General features: G+C 55.0%; 1 protein-coding gene across 2 annotated transcripts in view; it reads left to right on the plus strand.

Annotated features, from left to right (window-relative positions):
- Positions 1–14,897, plus strand: part of PITPNM2 (phosphatidylinositol transfer protein membrane associated 2) — a 32,369-nt gene that overhangs the window by 2,087 nt on the left and 15,385 nt on the right. For both annotated transcript variants that reach the window (XM_007448676.1, XM_007448677.1), the window contains exons 2-6: positions 5,198–5,412; positions 6,498–6,619; positions 9,188–9,415; positions 11,885–12,193; positions 13,302–13,397. In XM_007448676.1, the coding sequence (XP_007448738.1) occupies positions 5,198–5,412; positions 6,498–6,619; positions 9,188–9,415; positions 11,885–12,193; positions 13,302–13,397 (970 nt within the window). The remainder of the gene's footprint in view (positions 1–5,197; positions 5,413–6,497; positions 6,620–9,187; positions 9,416–11,884; positions 12,194–13,301; positions 13,398–14,897) is intronic.

A 14,897-nucleotide genomic window follows, 5' to 3' on the forward strand; every position in this document is an offset into this window, starting at 1 on the left:
GGGGGGGGGGGGCTCCATCCACCGTGGGGGTGATGGACAAGCCCGTTATCTCCACTGTGTGACAGTTTCATGGGTGTGAACGTACATCACAGCTCACCGGCTGTACCTTTACAAATAGATGGTTTATTGTATGTCAGTCCTACCTCAGTAATGCTGTTTAGAAACTAAGTTAAATTCCCCAGACTTTTCTGTGCCCGGCCTGGGAAAGGGCTGGGCTACAGAGACGAATACAAAGTGCTTTCTGCGCTCCAGGATTGCCTGCGGGGAGACGGATGTGTATGCAGCCCACTGAGTAGAGGCCAGAGCAGTGGGGCTAGGAGGCTGGGAGCCCAGTGTTCACTTGGGCTTGGGGCCAGTGCTCCAGGAGGGCCCCCATTCCGAGCTGGGCCTTACGAGATGGATGGTCCGTCAAGGAAGGCAGCTCCGTTTTTCTGGAAAGAAGAGCAAGACCTTAGTTCATTACCCACTGATCCCGCTTACCAACTGGGGTGGCAGCTAGGAAGAGGCCGGCCTTCTGAACAAGCCACCTCCTCCCCGAGGTTGTGAACAAGGTGGGCTCACGTATCAAACTGCCTCATACCTGCCTGACCAGCACTCAATATACATGTTGTTCAAGGTTAAAAAGTAGAAAGGAAGGAAAGAAAGAAAAAAAGAAAAATTGGTCTGGCTGGGAGAGAGCCTTCCATCCTAGGAGGTGCCCAGCAAACGGGGGAGCGATCAGAAGCGGCTTAGCCAGGACCCTGGACAGCTCTGAGAGCTGCCTGATAGGCCGGGGTTTCTTGGACTTTGAATCCTTCACCCCCCACCCCCTTCATCCGTTGCTTTTTCTGCACCAGGCCCCTGGCAGCTCAGGCTCCTGGCTTGCAGACCCCAGGCCCCAGGGGTGGGGGAGGGGAGGAGTGGGCAGGGGCCTTCACCCAGCCCGTGCCGCAGGGTTAGGGTAGGTCAAGCCCGCAGTCTCTCCGGGGAGTGGTTGGCAGGGATGGGCAGTGGCTTCTGATGTGAGCAGGACGCTCCCCATCTCCTCTCCCCTCCCCCATCCCTGGGGCCTGGGGTCTGTGCAGCCCCCGTGAGGCCAGGTGGGAGGCACCCTCCCCCACCCCTGCTCCCTCTCTGGCCTTCCCCGTGCCTTCTCTGCCTTCGGATCCCTGGCAGGCCTCACCTCAGCCCTCAGAGACTCCGTGTGCCCTGAACCCTCTGACCTGCACGCCCTCTTCTCACCGAGCCACCCAGCACCCCAGATGTCTCATTCCCTGGGGCTGCCGTAACAAAGCACCACAAACTGGATGGCTTAAAGCAACAGAAATTTATTCTCTCAAAGTTCTGGAGGACAGAAGTCCAAAATCAAGGTGTTAGCGGGCCGTACTCCCTCTGAAGGCTCTGGGGGGCTGGGGGGGGGGATCCTCCCTTGACTCTCCCAGCTTCTGGTGGTGGCCGGCAATCCTTGGCGTTCCTTGGTTTAAAGCTGTTTCACTCCAGTCTCTGCCTGTGTTGTCACATGGCTGCCTGCCCTCTGTGTGTGTCTGTGTCTCCGTTTTCTCTTCTTATAATGATCTCTTCTCATTGGATTTAGGGCCCAGCCTAAGTTGTCTAATCCATCTAAGTTAAGATGACCTCATCTTAACTAATTATCAGTACATCTGCAAAGACCCTATTTCCAGATAAGGTCACAGTTTGAGATTCTCGGTAGACATGGATTTGGCGGGGGGGGGGGGGCCTTTAAACCACTACACTGGGGCTTGGGCAGACAGGTAGCCTCATCCCCACTTACAGTTTTAGAAACTGAGACCAGACACACGAAGCAACTTGTCCAGGATGAGAGAAAGTTGGCCACAGGGTTTAGGACTACAGTCTCTGTACTTGCCTCAGTGACTGCTTATCAGCACCTACCTTGTCCCGAGGTGTTTTCCTTGAGGCGCTCACTGCTTCGGGTGAGCGGGCCCTGGAATCTGAGTTCGTCCTGGCTCTGCTGTTTGGTAACTGTGTAACCTTGGACGGGTCACTCGGCCTCTCTGAGCCTCCACCTTCCCATCTGTACCTTGGCGGTGATAGTAGTCCTGCAGTCTTCTCAAGGGCTCATTGCAGTAACTATATGAGAAAGCGCAGGCCAAGCGCTTAGCACAACTGCTAATCAACGAAGCTACTGTAAGAGGCGGGATCTTGGAAAGCATCTGAGAAATGGTCGCTGTTTTCATTACGGAATCTGGGCCACATTCCAGGAGCTCCTTTAAAGAGTGAGGAATGGCATGTCCCTGCTCTGACTCCATCTGTGGCCTCAACCAGGGTCTGCTGTTTTTCTGAAGGGGACTCAGTGTCTCTGGCCATGGAGATATATCACGTCTTTGTGCCTTGGAGAGGGTTCGTGCCCCGAGGGTGAGGCAGTGCTGTGGGGAGTGCCTGTGTACGTGTGTGAGGACTCAGGTGCGTGCATGTGTGAGTATATGTGCACCTGCTGTTCAGGAAGCTGACTGAAGATGCTGTCATGTCACCATGGAAACAGATGCTGGGCTTAAAGTCACCAGCACCTTGACCTCGGGGTTTTGTGCAGAAGCAGAAACCTGAGCTTCTGGACCCTGGGAAGGACGTTCGTGGCAGAAAGACACTTGGAGGTGACCCCAGGCATCACGTCTCCCGGGCGTGTCTCCGAGGCGCCTTCTCACTCCTCGTGTTTGATCCCTCTGAAATCTTAGTTGAGTACAAGAGGCAAGGCTGGTTTTTATTTGTTTGTTTGTTTTGTTTTATACCAGATTTATTGAGCTGTAAGTCCCACACCACACAGTTCACACATTTAAAGTGTATAGTCTAGTGGCTTTTAGCACATTCACAGAGTTGTGAAACCATCACAATTCTAGAGCATTTTCATCATCCCGTAAGGAAGTCGCTCTCCATTTTCCCCCAACCCCCAGGCAACCAATAATCTACTTTCTGACTCTCTGGATTTGCCTGTTCTGTACATTTTATATAAATGGGATCATATAGTACATGGCCTTTTCTGTCTGGTTTCTTCCACTCGGCGTGTTTTCAGGGTTCATCTGTGTAGTCGCATGTGTCAGTGCTTCATTCCTTTTTACAGCCAAATCATGTTTTATTGTATGGATGTAATTCGTTTATCAGATATATTATTTACAAAAAATTTTCTCCCATTCTGTGGATTGTCCTTTCACTCTCTTGATAGTGTCCCTTGATGCACAACAGTTTTTTTTTTTTTCATTTTGATGAAGTCCAATTTAGCTACTTTTTCTTTGGTTGCTTGTGCTTTGGGTATCGTATCTGAGAAACCATTGTCAAATCCAAGGTCATGAAGACTCGCCCCTGTGTTTTCTTCTAAGAGTTCTATACTTTTAGTTCTTACAGTTAGGGCTTTGATCCATTTTGAGTTCATCTTTATATGTGGTATGAGATAGTAGTGCAGATTCCTTCTTTTGCACGTGGATATCCAATTGTCCCAGCAGCATTTGTTGAAAAGACACTTCCCTCCTGCATTGAATGGTTTTGGCACCCTTGTTGAAAATCAATACGTATAGCGTATAGATCTGTGGGTTTATTTCTAAACTCTCATCTCCGTTCCATAGATCTGTCCTATGCCAGTACTACACTGTTTTGATTACTGTAGTTTTTTGGTTTTTTTTTTAAAGAGCCACTACCACCCGCAACAGGTGGATGAATCTTTTCTGGCTGCGTTTGTCCTTCGTTGCTGCGCGCGGACTTTCTCTAGTTGTGGCGAGTGGGGGCTACTGTTCGTTGCGGTGCAAGGGCTTCTCATTGCGGTGGCTTCTCTTGTTGTGGAGCATAGGCTCTAGGCGTGCGGGCTTCATTAGTTGTTGCACACAGGCTCAGCGGTTGTGGCGCTTGGGCTTAGTTGTTCCGCCGCATGTGGGATCTTCCCAGACCAGGGCTTGAACCCGTATCCCCTGCATTGGCAGGCCAATTCTTAACCACTGCGCCACTAGGGAAGTCCCTACTATAGTTGGGGTTTTTTTAAATTTATTTTTGGCTGCGTTGGGTCTTCGTTGCTGCATGCGGGCTTTTCTCTAGTTGCGGTGAGCGGGGGCTACTCTTCGCTGTGGTGCACGGGCCCTAGAGCTCGTGGGCTTCAGTAGTTGTGGCAGGTGGGCTCAGTAGTTGCGGCGCACGGGCTTAGTTGCTCCGTGGCATGTGGGATCTTCCAGGACCAGGGATCAAACCCGTGTCCCCTGCATTGGCAGGCGGATTCGTAACCACTGTGCCACCAGGGAAGTCCCCCTGCTGTAGTTTTAAAGCAAGTTCTGATATCGGAAAATGGGAGCATATTCCAACTTCGTTTTTGTTTTCAAAATTGTTTCAGCTGTTTGAGAGCCCTAGAAGTTCCATATGAATTTTAGGATGTTTCTCCCTTTCTACCAAAACTGCCATTGGATTTTGGTAGGGATTACATTGGACCTGCAGATTGCTTTGGGGAGTATTGACATCTTAACAATATGAAATCTTCCAGTGCATGAACACAGATGTCTTTCCGTTTATTTAGATCTTCTTTAATTTCTTTCAGCCATGTTTCATAGTTTTCTTTGTACAAGTCTTGTACCTCCTTGGTTGAATTTATTCCCGGGTATTTTATTCTTTTGGATGCTATTGTAAATGGAAATGATTTCTTTATTTCCTTTCTGCATTGTTTGCTTTTGTGTGTTGATTCTGTATCCTGAAACTCTGTTGAATATATGTATCAGGTCTAACAGATTTGGGGGGGATTCTTTAGGTTCTTCTGGATATGAGTGTGTCATCAACAAATTGAGATGGTTTTACTTTTTCTTTTCCTATTCGAATGCCTCTTACTATTTCTTTCTCTTGCCTGATTTCTCTGGCTAGGACCTCCAGTACAATGTTGGCTAGAGGTGAGAAAGCAGGCATCCTCATCTTGTTCCTGACCTTGGGAACACTTTCAGTCCTGGCACACTCAGGAGTCAGAACGGAGGAGTTTGCACGTGCAGTGCTGGGCTCGGACAGGGAACCGTGGCCCCTTCAGTCTCCTGCATGAGTGCTGGGGCGCGTGGAGCCGGGGCTGGGGGGCGGGGGCCGTGCCCTGAAATGATACAGGAGGAGCCAGCCTGGTTGGCCAAAACCCCACCCCCCCATTCAGCACCCTCGGCCAGTCTCCTAAACCCCTCGCCCTCCGCAGAGTGCTCTGGACCCACACACATCGCTAGTGCTTTTGTCCCCGCAGAAGAAGAGCCGTAACGAGACGTTCGGTGAAGGCAGTGGCGTGGAGATCCTGGAGAACCGGCCATACACGGACGGCCCTGGTGGCTCCGGGCAGTACACACACAAGGTGTACCATGTGGGCATGCACATCCCCAGCTGGTTCCGCTCCATCCTGCCCAAGGCGGCTCTGCGGGTGGTGGAGGAGTCCTGGAACGCCTACCCCTATACCCGAACCAGGTGAGCTTGCCCTCAGCCTCGTGCTGTCTGCTGGGGAAGCAACCCTGAAGCATAGATGCTGGTGCCGGCCCTCCAGACAGGCTCAATCCCCGCACCCCAAGGAGCCCTGGCTTCTGGGGAGCTGAGCCTCTGTTCTGAGTGGTACCCTGAAGGTCCCCCAGGTTCCCCCTCAGAGAACAGGCAGGAGAGGGAAGGGTATACCCCTAGGTGCCTTCTAGCCTGCCAGTGGGGGAGGCCAGGAAGGCCTGAGTCCAGCGAGGGCCATCTGAGACTCCTTTGCCATCTGGGAAGGCTCAGGGAATACAAACTCACTTTAACGTTCGCCTGGGAATGCAGGACAGTCAACCAGCTGGGAAGAAACACACACTGAGGGTAGACCAGGTGGCCCAGAGATTCCCTCCAGCCCTGAGACCTTCAGCGATTATGATGATGCTTTATAACAAACCATGTTGAGCGGGGCTTTCTTTGGATCCCTCTGGTAGGGGGGCTCTTCACTCTGTGGCCCCCACCCAATATAGCTGAGCACCGCTTCGGTAGAAGAGATGGGGGGCTGCTCCCAGCTGGCCGCCCACTTGCTGAGCAGGTGGAGTCCCCATGAATCTCCTGGGGCTTCCTTCCCCAGGTCGTTGAGGGCCTGGAGTTTGCTGGAGGATCCATCCAGGTTATTCCTCTTCCCAGCAGCACTTTCCTCCTCTGAGCTCATCTCCAGTCAAGAGAGAGAGGCTGTTTCTCTGTTGCCACACCTGGTTTCTTAGGGGACGGGGGACAGGGTGGCATGTCACGCGAAGCGCTGGTCCAGATTCAGCCGACTCAGCAGTGTGCCACCTTCGCTGTGCCTGAGTCCACACCACGCCTCACACACGTGGACACAGGGCTGCCGGCAGCTTCCTGGAACGACTCCCTCTTCCCCCAAACCCATCCCTCCCTCCAACCTGGACTTGGCTCTTCTTGGGACAAGGTGAAGGTCCAGGAGGTGGACAGGACAAACGTGTCTCGGCCACCACTCCAGCCCTCGTCCTCCACCCAGCCACCCACGCCTACACCGCTGAGCTCGAGTCCTGATGGATACCCTCCTTCCCCCACAGGTTCACTTGCCCTTTTGTGGAGAAATTCTCCATTGACATCGAAACCTTTTATAAAACTGATGCTGGAGAAAACCCCAATGTGTTCAGCCTGTCTCCTGTGGAAAAGAACCAGCTGACGATCGGTAACCGTCTACCCTGACGCTCCCAACTCGGGAAGGGCAGGAGCCCTGCAGGGCTGAGTTCCCGGTTTCCCCGCCCGTGGGCCCCTTGATTCTGCCCCTGATCTTCAGGCCTGGCAGGCTGCAGACCAGCTCCTGTCCTGGGCGGGGAGGTTAGAGTCCAAGCAAGCCTGGTCGGAGGTGGGGGGTCAGGAAGGATGGGTCTCCTCGGCCCCATTTCCCTGATGTGCCCACTAAGGCTACGTGCATTACCCACTCAAGCCCCTTCCTTCATCCCTTTGAAGTGTCCCCATCCCCAGAAATGCATGCATGTGCTTGGGGGCCACATCAGGCTGACAGCCATGCGTGAGTGCAGCAGGCCGGATGGGGCCTGTGTCCCCTTGATGGTGGGCGGCCTCTGCTCTACTCCCCTCTAGCTGACTATGCCATGTGGGAAACAGGCCCCATTTGTTAAATCTTCTTTTTCAAGCGAGGCCAGAAATCAGGGTTTTCATGTGAAATCTTCCAATTCCTAAATGTTGACAGCTAATTAAAAATCTCTGTAAATGTGCCAGCCAAACAAGACACATCTGTGGACCAGCCGCACCTCAACAGGCCCCAAGCCCATAGGAACAAGCCATTGTGGTTCCCAGATGGGTGCACGGCTGGTGTTGGAGGGGTGTTGACGAACTCCCAGGCAGCCTCAGAGGCCTGGAGGGCAATCCCCTGAGACTCCTCCCTCCTGCCGGAGTTTTTAGGCCCCAGTGGGATTTGGGAGATACCTTAGCTTCCTAGGGCTACCAGAACCAAGTACCACAGACTAAGGGACTTAAGACAACAGATACTTTTTCCTCTCACAGTTTTGAGGTCAGAGGTCAAGGTCAGGGTGTCAGCAGGGTTGGCTCCTTCTGGGGTCCCTGAGGGAGAATGGGTTTGGGCCTCTCCCCTGGCTTCTGGTGGCTGCTGGCAGTCTTTGGCGTTCCTCGGCTTGTAGACGCATCACCTCAATCTCTCCCTTCATCTTTACATGGTGTTCTCTCTGCGTGCTTGTCCGTATTCGAATTTCTCCTTTTTTTTTTTTTTTAATTGCAGTATAGCTGATTTACAATGTGCTGTGTGAGTTTCAGGTGTATTTATTTTTTAATTGAGCCGAATTTCTCCTTTTTATAAGCACTCTAGTTATGTTGCATTAGGTGCACCCTAATGACCTCACTTTAATTAGATTACTTCTTTAAAGACCCTGTCTCCAAATAAGGTCACATTCTGAGGCCCTGGGGGCCAGAACTCCAACGGATGAGTTTAGGAGGGGACACAGTCTACCCATAACAGGAAGGAAGGGCCCAGCATGACGCAGGCCCTCTGGCAGCTCTTGTCCGGCCAGCTGCAGGCTCCCCCCGAAGGCCTCCTGCCATGGTTCCTAAGTCCCAGCCCCCCCGCTTAGCGGCCTTTGCCTGCCTGAGCTGGCTGGGCACATGGTTGGCTCCAGGAAGGATGTGCATCCCTCCCCACATCCTGCTGCCCTCGGGCCGCTTCTGACCAGTCACCAGTTTCAGTGGGGCCAACGCCTGCGTCTGTAAACCACAACCCAGACTCGGTGCCAGCAAGCCAGGGAGACGAGACAGTCGGGGCCCAGTCGGGGCAGAGCCCCCCCAAGTGCCGTCGTCCCTACACATCTGAAAGAAGGGCTCTCTGGGCCACAGACCCTGCCCTGGGGTCCTCCTCACCAGCTGTGCACGCAAGCCCATCTACCACATGCACACCTCGGGGAGCCAGCCCAGCAGGATGGCTTTGACTTGGGGGAGGAGCCATGTGACAAGAGGTGGTCCTTCCCGGAGTCACTGTCCCGCCCCTCACCCAGGTCCCACCAGCCCCCAGTGCTGTTTTCCAAGCGCCCAGCCCCATGGCATCTGCTGCCCACTCTCAGGCACATCCTGGACCCTCTCAGGCCCGACGCCTCCCCCTGGGCCCGTCAGACGTGGTTTCCGGACTCTTCCCTGCTGATCTGTCTGGGAGGGGCTTCCCAGCAGGCCAGCCGCCTTAAAGCGCATCTGTAGGGCCACTTCCCCTCAGGGTGCCGGCTGGGCACAAAGCCCGGTGAGAGATGGCGGATGTGTCCAGCTGCATCCCCATCACCTCTACCCACGCAGACACCCTGGTGGTTCCCCAAACTCCCCCACCTCCTGGTTCAGTGTCACATTCTGGGACGTTCTTGGCCTCACAGTTCTGCTCCTGTAGCTGAAACACCAGCTTTTCTGGGAAGCTTTACTCTTTTACTCGCCCCCGCCGCATCCCACATCCTCCATCCTCATCTCGCCCATGCTTCTCCAGCTCATCACCTCATTTATCCGCTTTGGCAAGTGTGCCCAAAACAGGGGGGTTGCTGAAATGATTTGAAAAGGCAACAGGTCCTGAGGGCGGGGGAGCTCGGGGTCAGGGTGGACCAGAACAACGTCCTCACCCCCACGTCGGGCACAGCGAGGCCTGGGGCCCCACGAGGATTTGGGGGTGGCAGGGACATGGCGAGGAGACTGGATGGGGAGGGGTGGGGTGGAGGTTGGGGCAGACGTTGTCACTCACGGGGTCTCCCCGTAGATTTCATCGACATCGTCAAGGACTCCGTGCCCCCCAACGAGTATAAGACGGAAGAGGACCCCAAGCTGTTCCACTCGACCAAGACCCAGCGGGGGCCCCTGTCCGAGAACTGGATCGAGGAGTACAAGCAGCAGGTCTTCCCCATAATGTGCGCCTACAAGCTCTGCAAGGTGGAGTTCCGCTACTGGGGCATGCAGTCCAAGATCGAGAGGTTCATCCACGACACAGGTGAGTGCGCCCGGCCTCTCCGTCTGTGTGCCCCTGTCTGCCCGCCCTCTCTCTCTGCATCTGCCCGGGACTCCACGTTTCTGTCTTACTCTGGACAGGCGACCCCCAAGGCCCACATGCAGCCACCCACCTGGTTTACCTTGACCATATAAACACTTGCCGAGCACCTACAGACGACAGGCAGTGTGTGCCTGCCCCAGACACTCCAGACTGGCTAGTATTTGTAACATGTGACGTCCACCCACCATGGGGGAGCAGCCCCAGGGGACTGCCCCCCTGCTGCTCAAAGCACCTCTCGGCACCTCAAGGCCAGACCCCAGGCCCTGCCCCGGCACTGCCTCCCGCTTTGGGCTGGAAGTCCCAGGGGAGAGCGTCTCGGACATCCTCCTGTCCTACACCCACGCCCGCCTGGCCCAGAGCAGGTGCCCAGGGAACAGGACAGCAGATGCCCAGGGGTTCTAGAAGGAGCTAGTGCCAATCCGGGCTCCTCCCTGCCCCCCAGTCAGGGCAGAGATCAGTGCCTAGGGCCTGGTTTTAGCCCCAAGGCTCATGATCCACGAGCGGCACCCGGGCAGACACCTGCTCACTCCAAGAGCAGGGGTGACTGTGTAGCCATGAGTAGAGTCACAGCACTGATGGTATGCTTCACAGGTGTCACATCAGCTCTCCATGGCTCTGCAGGGTGGCCACTGTCACCCCCTCCAACCCCCATTTGCAGTGGAGGAAGCCCAGGGCCAGTCCTGGGTCTGAACCCAGATCTCCCATCCCAGCCGTCCTCGTCTGTGCGTCACATCTCATCAGATGGTCTGTCCAGTGTGGGTGCTGGCTGACCCTGAGGGTGGTGTGCCTGAGGCCACGGCCCGGGGCTTGGGGGCACCCTCCTAGGAGCAGGGGTGAGAGGGAGTTTCTCCAAGGCAGTCTTTTGGGAATGAAGGGATATAGAAAGGACAGCTGGGGAGGCCAAGTGGCCTGAGCGAGGCTGCAAGTGGGAATCGGGAGGTGAGCCCGGAGGAAGGGTCGCCAGAGACCAGCCTGGGAACGAGGAAGGGCCGGACCACCTGGGATGCCGCTCAGCTTTCTCTAGGAAAGCGGGAGGAAGGCTCAGTGATGACCCTTCCGGGTTTGCCCCCCTGGAGAAACTCAAATGCACGTTCCGGAATGTTCAGAGCAGCAGGATTGTAAAAGCAAAACGGACAAACAATGAAAGTGAGCCAAAGGAGAAAGAATAAATAAAATGTGGTATTTCACACAAATAAATACCATACAGCAGCAAACCGGCAACTCACCCAAAAAAGGGAAGTGGCAGAAAAATACATGCAGCGTGACACATACATGTAAATGTCAACAACATGTAGGCCAACCCAACATGTTGTATAGAAAAGCACGGAAAGAAAAGCAAGTGACAAACACAAAATTCAGGATGGACCCTTTCAGGGCGGGAGGAAGATGCGTCTGGGAGGGCGACCGTGGACTCCGCGTTACTGGTCACGTCTTCTCCCTCGATGGGTGGCGGCGGCGGGGGAGCTGCAGTGGAAGGGCAGAGTCTTAACCACTGGACCTCCAGGGAAGTCCCTGACATAAACCAATTTTAGGAACTGAAGTTGGGTGCTGCTTGAAGAAAACTTATAAAAACACAAACCATGGAATTCAAAACCTATTGTCTGTCTTGTCTTAATTTGGAGTCAGTGGCTTTGGGGGGGGGGGGGGGGGGGGAAATGCTTTATTTCTTCTTAATGTTTTTTAAGCAGCCTATTGAGGCCTGATTTTGCATCTGTTGTAAGAGAAGTTTGAGTTCCGTAAGCTTGAGTGTGTTTGCAGAGTAGTGCACACAGTTCTAGAACATTCCATGCCCCCAGAGTCTTTCGCAGTCACCCCCACTCTCATCCCCACCCAAGGCGGCCCCCATCTGCTTCCTGTCCCTGTGGTTCTTCTGTTCTTTGTACCTTAAAAGTATCTTATTTTCCATCTTATTTTCTATATATGATATATTCCTATATATCGTACTTTATTGTATTTTATATCTTATTTTATATCGTATGTGTATATATTCTGTTTAAAAAAGAAAGGGCCAGCGTGCTTCGAGCTTGAGGTTGACTTTCCCGTGGGAAATTCGACAAGAGAAGTGCCCTTGACTCTGAGACGGCAAACACTCAGGAAGTCCTACTCCAGCTCCCCACGAGGCAGGGACCCCCCGCCCCCCGCAGAACTCAGCACGGCTTCTGAGCAGACACAGCACCTTGGGAAGCCCCAGTACCCCAGTTACAGAGCCACTGTGAGCTTGTGAAGCCATCTGTGAGCCGGACCCCTCATTTACACATGGGGAAACGGGCACGAGGGCAGTGGTTTGCTGGAAGCCATGCAGTGGGTGAGGGGCAGAGCCTGTCCTGCACCGCGGGGCACCTCCCAGCCTAGGAGTCCCCGGGGGCTCTAACACGGGCGTCTCTCTGTCTCTCTCTCCCTCCCCTGCAGGCCTGCGGAAGGTGATGGTGAGGGCCCACCGGCAGGCCTGGTGCTGGCAGGACGAGTGGTACGGGCTGAACATGGAGAACATCCGGGAGCTGGAGAAGGAGGCGCAGCTCATGCTGTCCCGCAAGATGGCCCAGTTCAACGAGGACGACGAGGGGGCCGCGGAGCTGGCCAAGGATGAGGCCCCCCAGGCCCAGGCCCCCAGGGAGCCCCCGCAGCCCAGCAGCAGCGGTGGGGAGCCCCTGGTGGGCAGGGGTCTGAAGAAACAGTGGTCCACGTCCTCCAAGTCGTCCCGGTCGTCCAAGCGGGGAGGTGAGCGCACTCTGTCCCCGCGGGTGTCCCTGCCCTCTGCTCGTCCACCCCGGCGACTGCCCCTGCCAGGGCAGCCCCGTGCCGCTGCTGGGGACTTCGAACTCTGAAGGTGGACTCTTGCTTTCGGACCTGCGGGCCGCACCTGTGGTACTCAGAACTAGTCACCTCCTTGTAGCCTCCGCCTCGGAGTGAAGCCCAGGGCGTTGCCCCAACCCTGGCAGGTTCCCCCAGACTCACCCACCCAGACTCACCCACACAGCCCAGCTGACACAGGCAGGCTGGCCACGTGGGATCCCCACTCCCAACCCCTCCTGGGACCCAGCCGGCTGCAGCTCTGAGCCAGGGTTCCAAGGCGGAGTCGGGGGGGTCTGGGTGCGCTGCACCCAGCACACCCAGGAGAGGCTTCTGCGCCTGAGGGAGTAGCCAGGCCAAAGGACCCTGAAAGGCTTCAGATACTCAGAAAGGCCTTTTCTCTGGAACTCACTTGAAAGTGCAGTGGTTATGGGGGAAACTCGGGGTACTTCGTCTAAAACGCAAGGAGTCCCACCCCCTCCCGCAAATCCATCTTTTCCCACACCAGACTTGTGCTGTGCTGAAGGGATCCATGGAAACACACGCATCCATACCTTTAATCTCACTTCCCGCCCCTGCCGGGCATCCCTGTCTGTTGGCCCCGCCATGGCAGAGTTGAAGGGGCTCGCTTCTGGAAATTCCCTGGTGGTCCACTGCCAGGGCCCGGGTTCAGCCCCTGGTCGGGGAGCTAAGATCCCGCATGCCACGCAGTGGTGCGGCAAAAAAAAAGGGAGGGGGCCTTGCTCCTGAGCAGATGAAGTCAAGGGCACAGGAGTGGACCCAAGCCTGGGTGACTGCGCATCCTGGCCTCATACCTGATACCCTCCCCCACGCACGTCCTCCCGGGACAGGACTGCATTGTGCCAGGTGGGCTGGGAGATGCGTCAGAGCCGTCCCGCCCTCATTTCTCCATTGCATCGCCTTCTGAGCCCTGCTGGCCCTACTCCAGCATCATCGCACCTGCCTGCCTCCGCCCGCTTGCCCGCTTATCCCAGTGCTGCTGGGTGGTCCGTCAGTCTGGGGTTTTGCCTTCCAGCGAGTCCTTCCCGCCACAGCATCTCGGAGTGGAGGATGCAGAGTATCGCCCGGGACTCAGACGAGAGCTCGGATGATGAGTTCTTTGATGCTCACGGTAGGCGGGCACCCTGGAGCACACGGGCCTTCCCAAGAGGGGGAGGGGAGGGGTCTGAGAGAGCTGCAGGGGATGCAAGTCGAGGTGGGGATTACCTGTGAAAAGTTCTGGCTGAACAGCAGCACGTGGGGGCAGGGCAGGATGAGATGAAGCCACCAGGAGTCTGGGGTCTCACACTCACCTTAACCTGGTATCAGAATGTGCACGGGGTCTGGCAGGTGGGGACTGTTCTCTCGAACCCCCCCCAGAATGGATTTACAATCAGACGGTGACATTTTTTCCATATGTGAATTTATTCCCAAAGGGGATTCCCTGGCGGTCCAGGGATTAGGACTCGGTGCTCTCACTGCCGTGGCCCCGGGTTCAATCCCTGGTCAGGTAACTAAGATCCCGCAAGCCATGCGGCATGGCCAAAATAATAAAATAATAATAATAATTCCCTAAGAAGCTTTACAAAAGCATAACTTCTTCTAATCTTCTAATTTTTGTAATTACTGTCTTTTCATGATTAAATTAACACACATCTAATGTAGAAACCTTAGAAAATACAAACAAGTAGAAAATACATGAAGTGCCCCTTTTCCCGCGAATCCCAGAATAAGCACAGCAAGCAAACAGCCGGATAAATCACCCACCTGTGCTGGGAAGATGCACCTACCAAACATCCTTGCTTCGTACCTTTGCCTTTCCTCTTGAGAAAGTAAGAGGGGCCGGCAGGCAGGTGCAGGGAGACAGGTTTGCAGTTTATAAGGCGGGACACACTCAGAAAGGGACAGGGACTTGCCCACAGGCACACAGTAGGGCAGAGGCAGATGTGGCCCTGGGGTGGGGACCCGGAACAGGAGGCAGGTGGTTCCTGAGGCAGCCTCTGCACCTGGGGCCTCCCTGAGGTTAGAGAGGGTGTTTAGGGCATCCCATACTCCCACTGCCCTCCAGCCAGGCCAAGAGGCTGAGCCCCCCTCCTGGCTCTGTGTCCCTGATATGAGGAAAAGACACATCTAATGTAGAAACTTTAGAAAAAGCTGGAAAAGAGAAGAGACAGCAGAGCAGGAGATGCCAGAGCCACAGTGTCCTGGGGAAACTGTCCCAGTGACCCACAGAGGACGGACCAGCCATGCCAGAGCCCAGACAGCTGCTTCCTACCCAGCAGTCATGGGTGAAAGTTCTCAGAAAAGCAGAAAAAAAAAGAGTCATGGATGGAACTGTTCATAGCAGCACTTCTCACTAAGCTGTCATTTTGTGGACATTGAGGACAGTCAGGAACATCATGGAGAAACAAGACGTGGTCCATCCATATGCTGGGATATGACTCGAGCATGAAAAGGGATGAGGCACTGACACGTGGTTGCAACTTAGAAACACCATGGGAAGCAGAAGAAGCCAGACACAAAACACCACATACTGGGGCTTCCCTGGTGGCGCAGCGGTTGGGAGTCCGCCCGCCGATGCAGGGGACGCGGGTTCGTGCCCCGGTCCGGGAAGATCCCACGTGCTGCGGAG

The sequence above is a fragment of the Lipotes vexillifer genome, unplaced genomic scaffold (genome assembly GCF_000442215.2).
Source record: "Lipotes vexillifer unplaced genomic scaffold, Lipotes_vexillifer_v1.1 scaffold21, whole genome shotgun sequence".
Classification (NCBI taxonomy): Eukaryota; Metazoa; Chordata; class Mammalia; order Artiodactyla; family Lipotidae; genus Lipotes; species Lipotes vexillifer.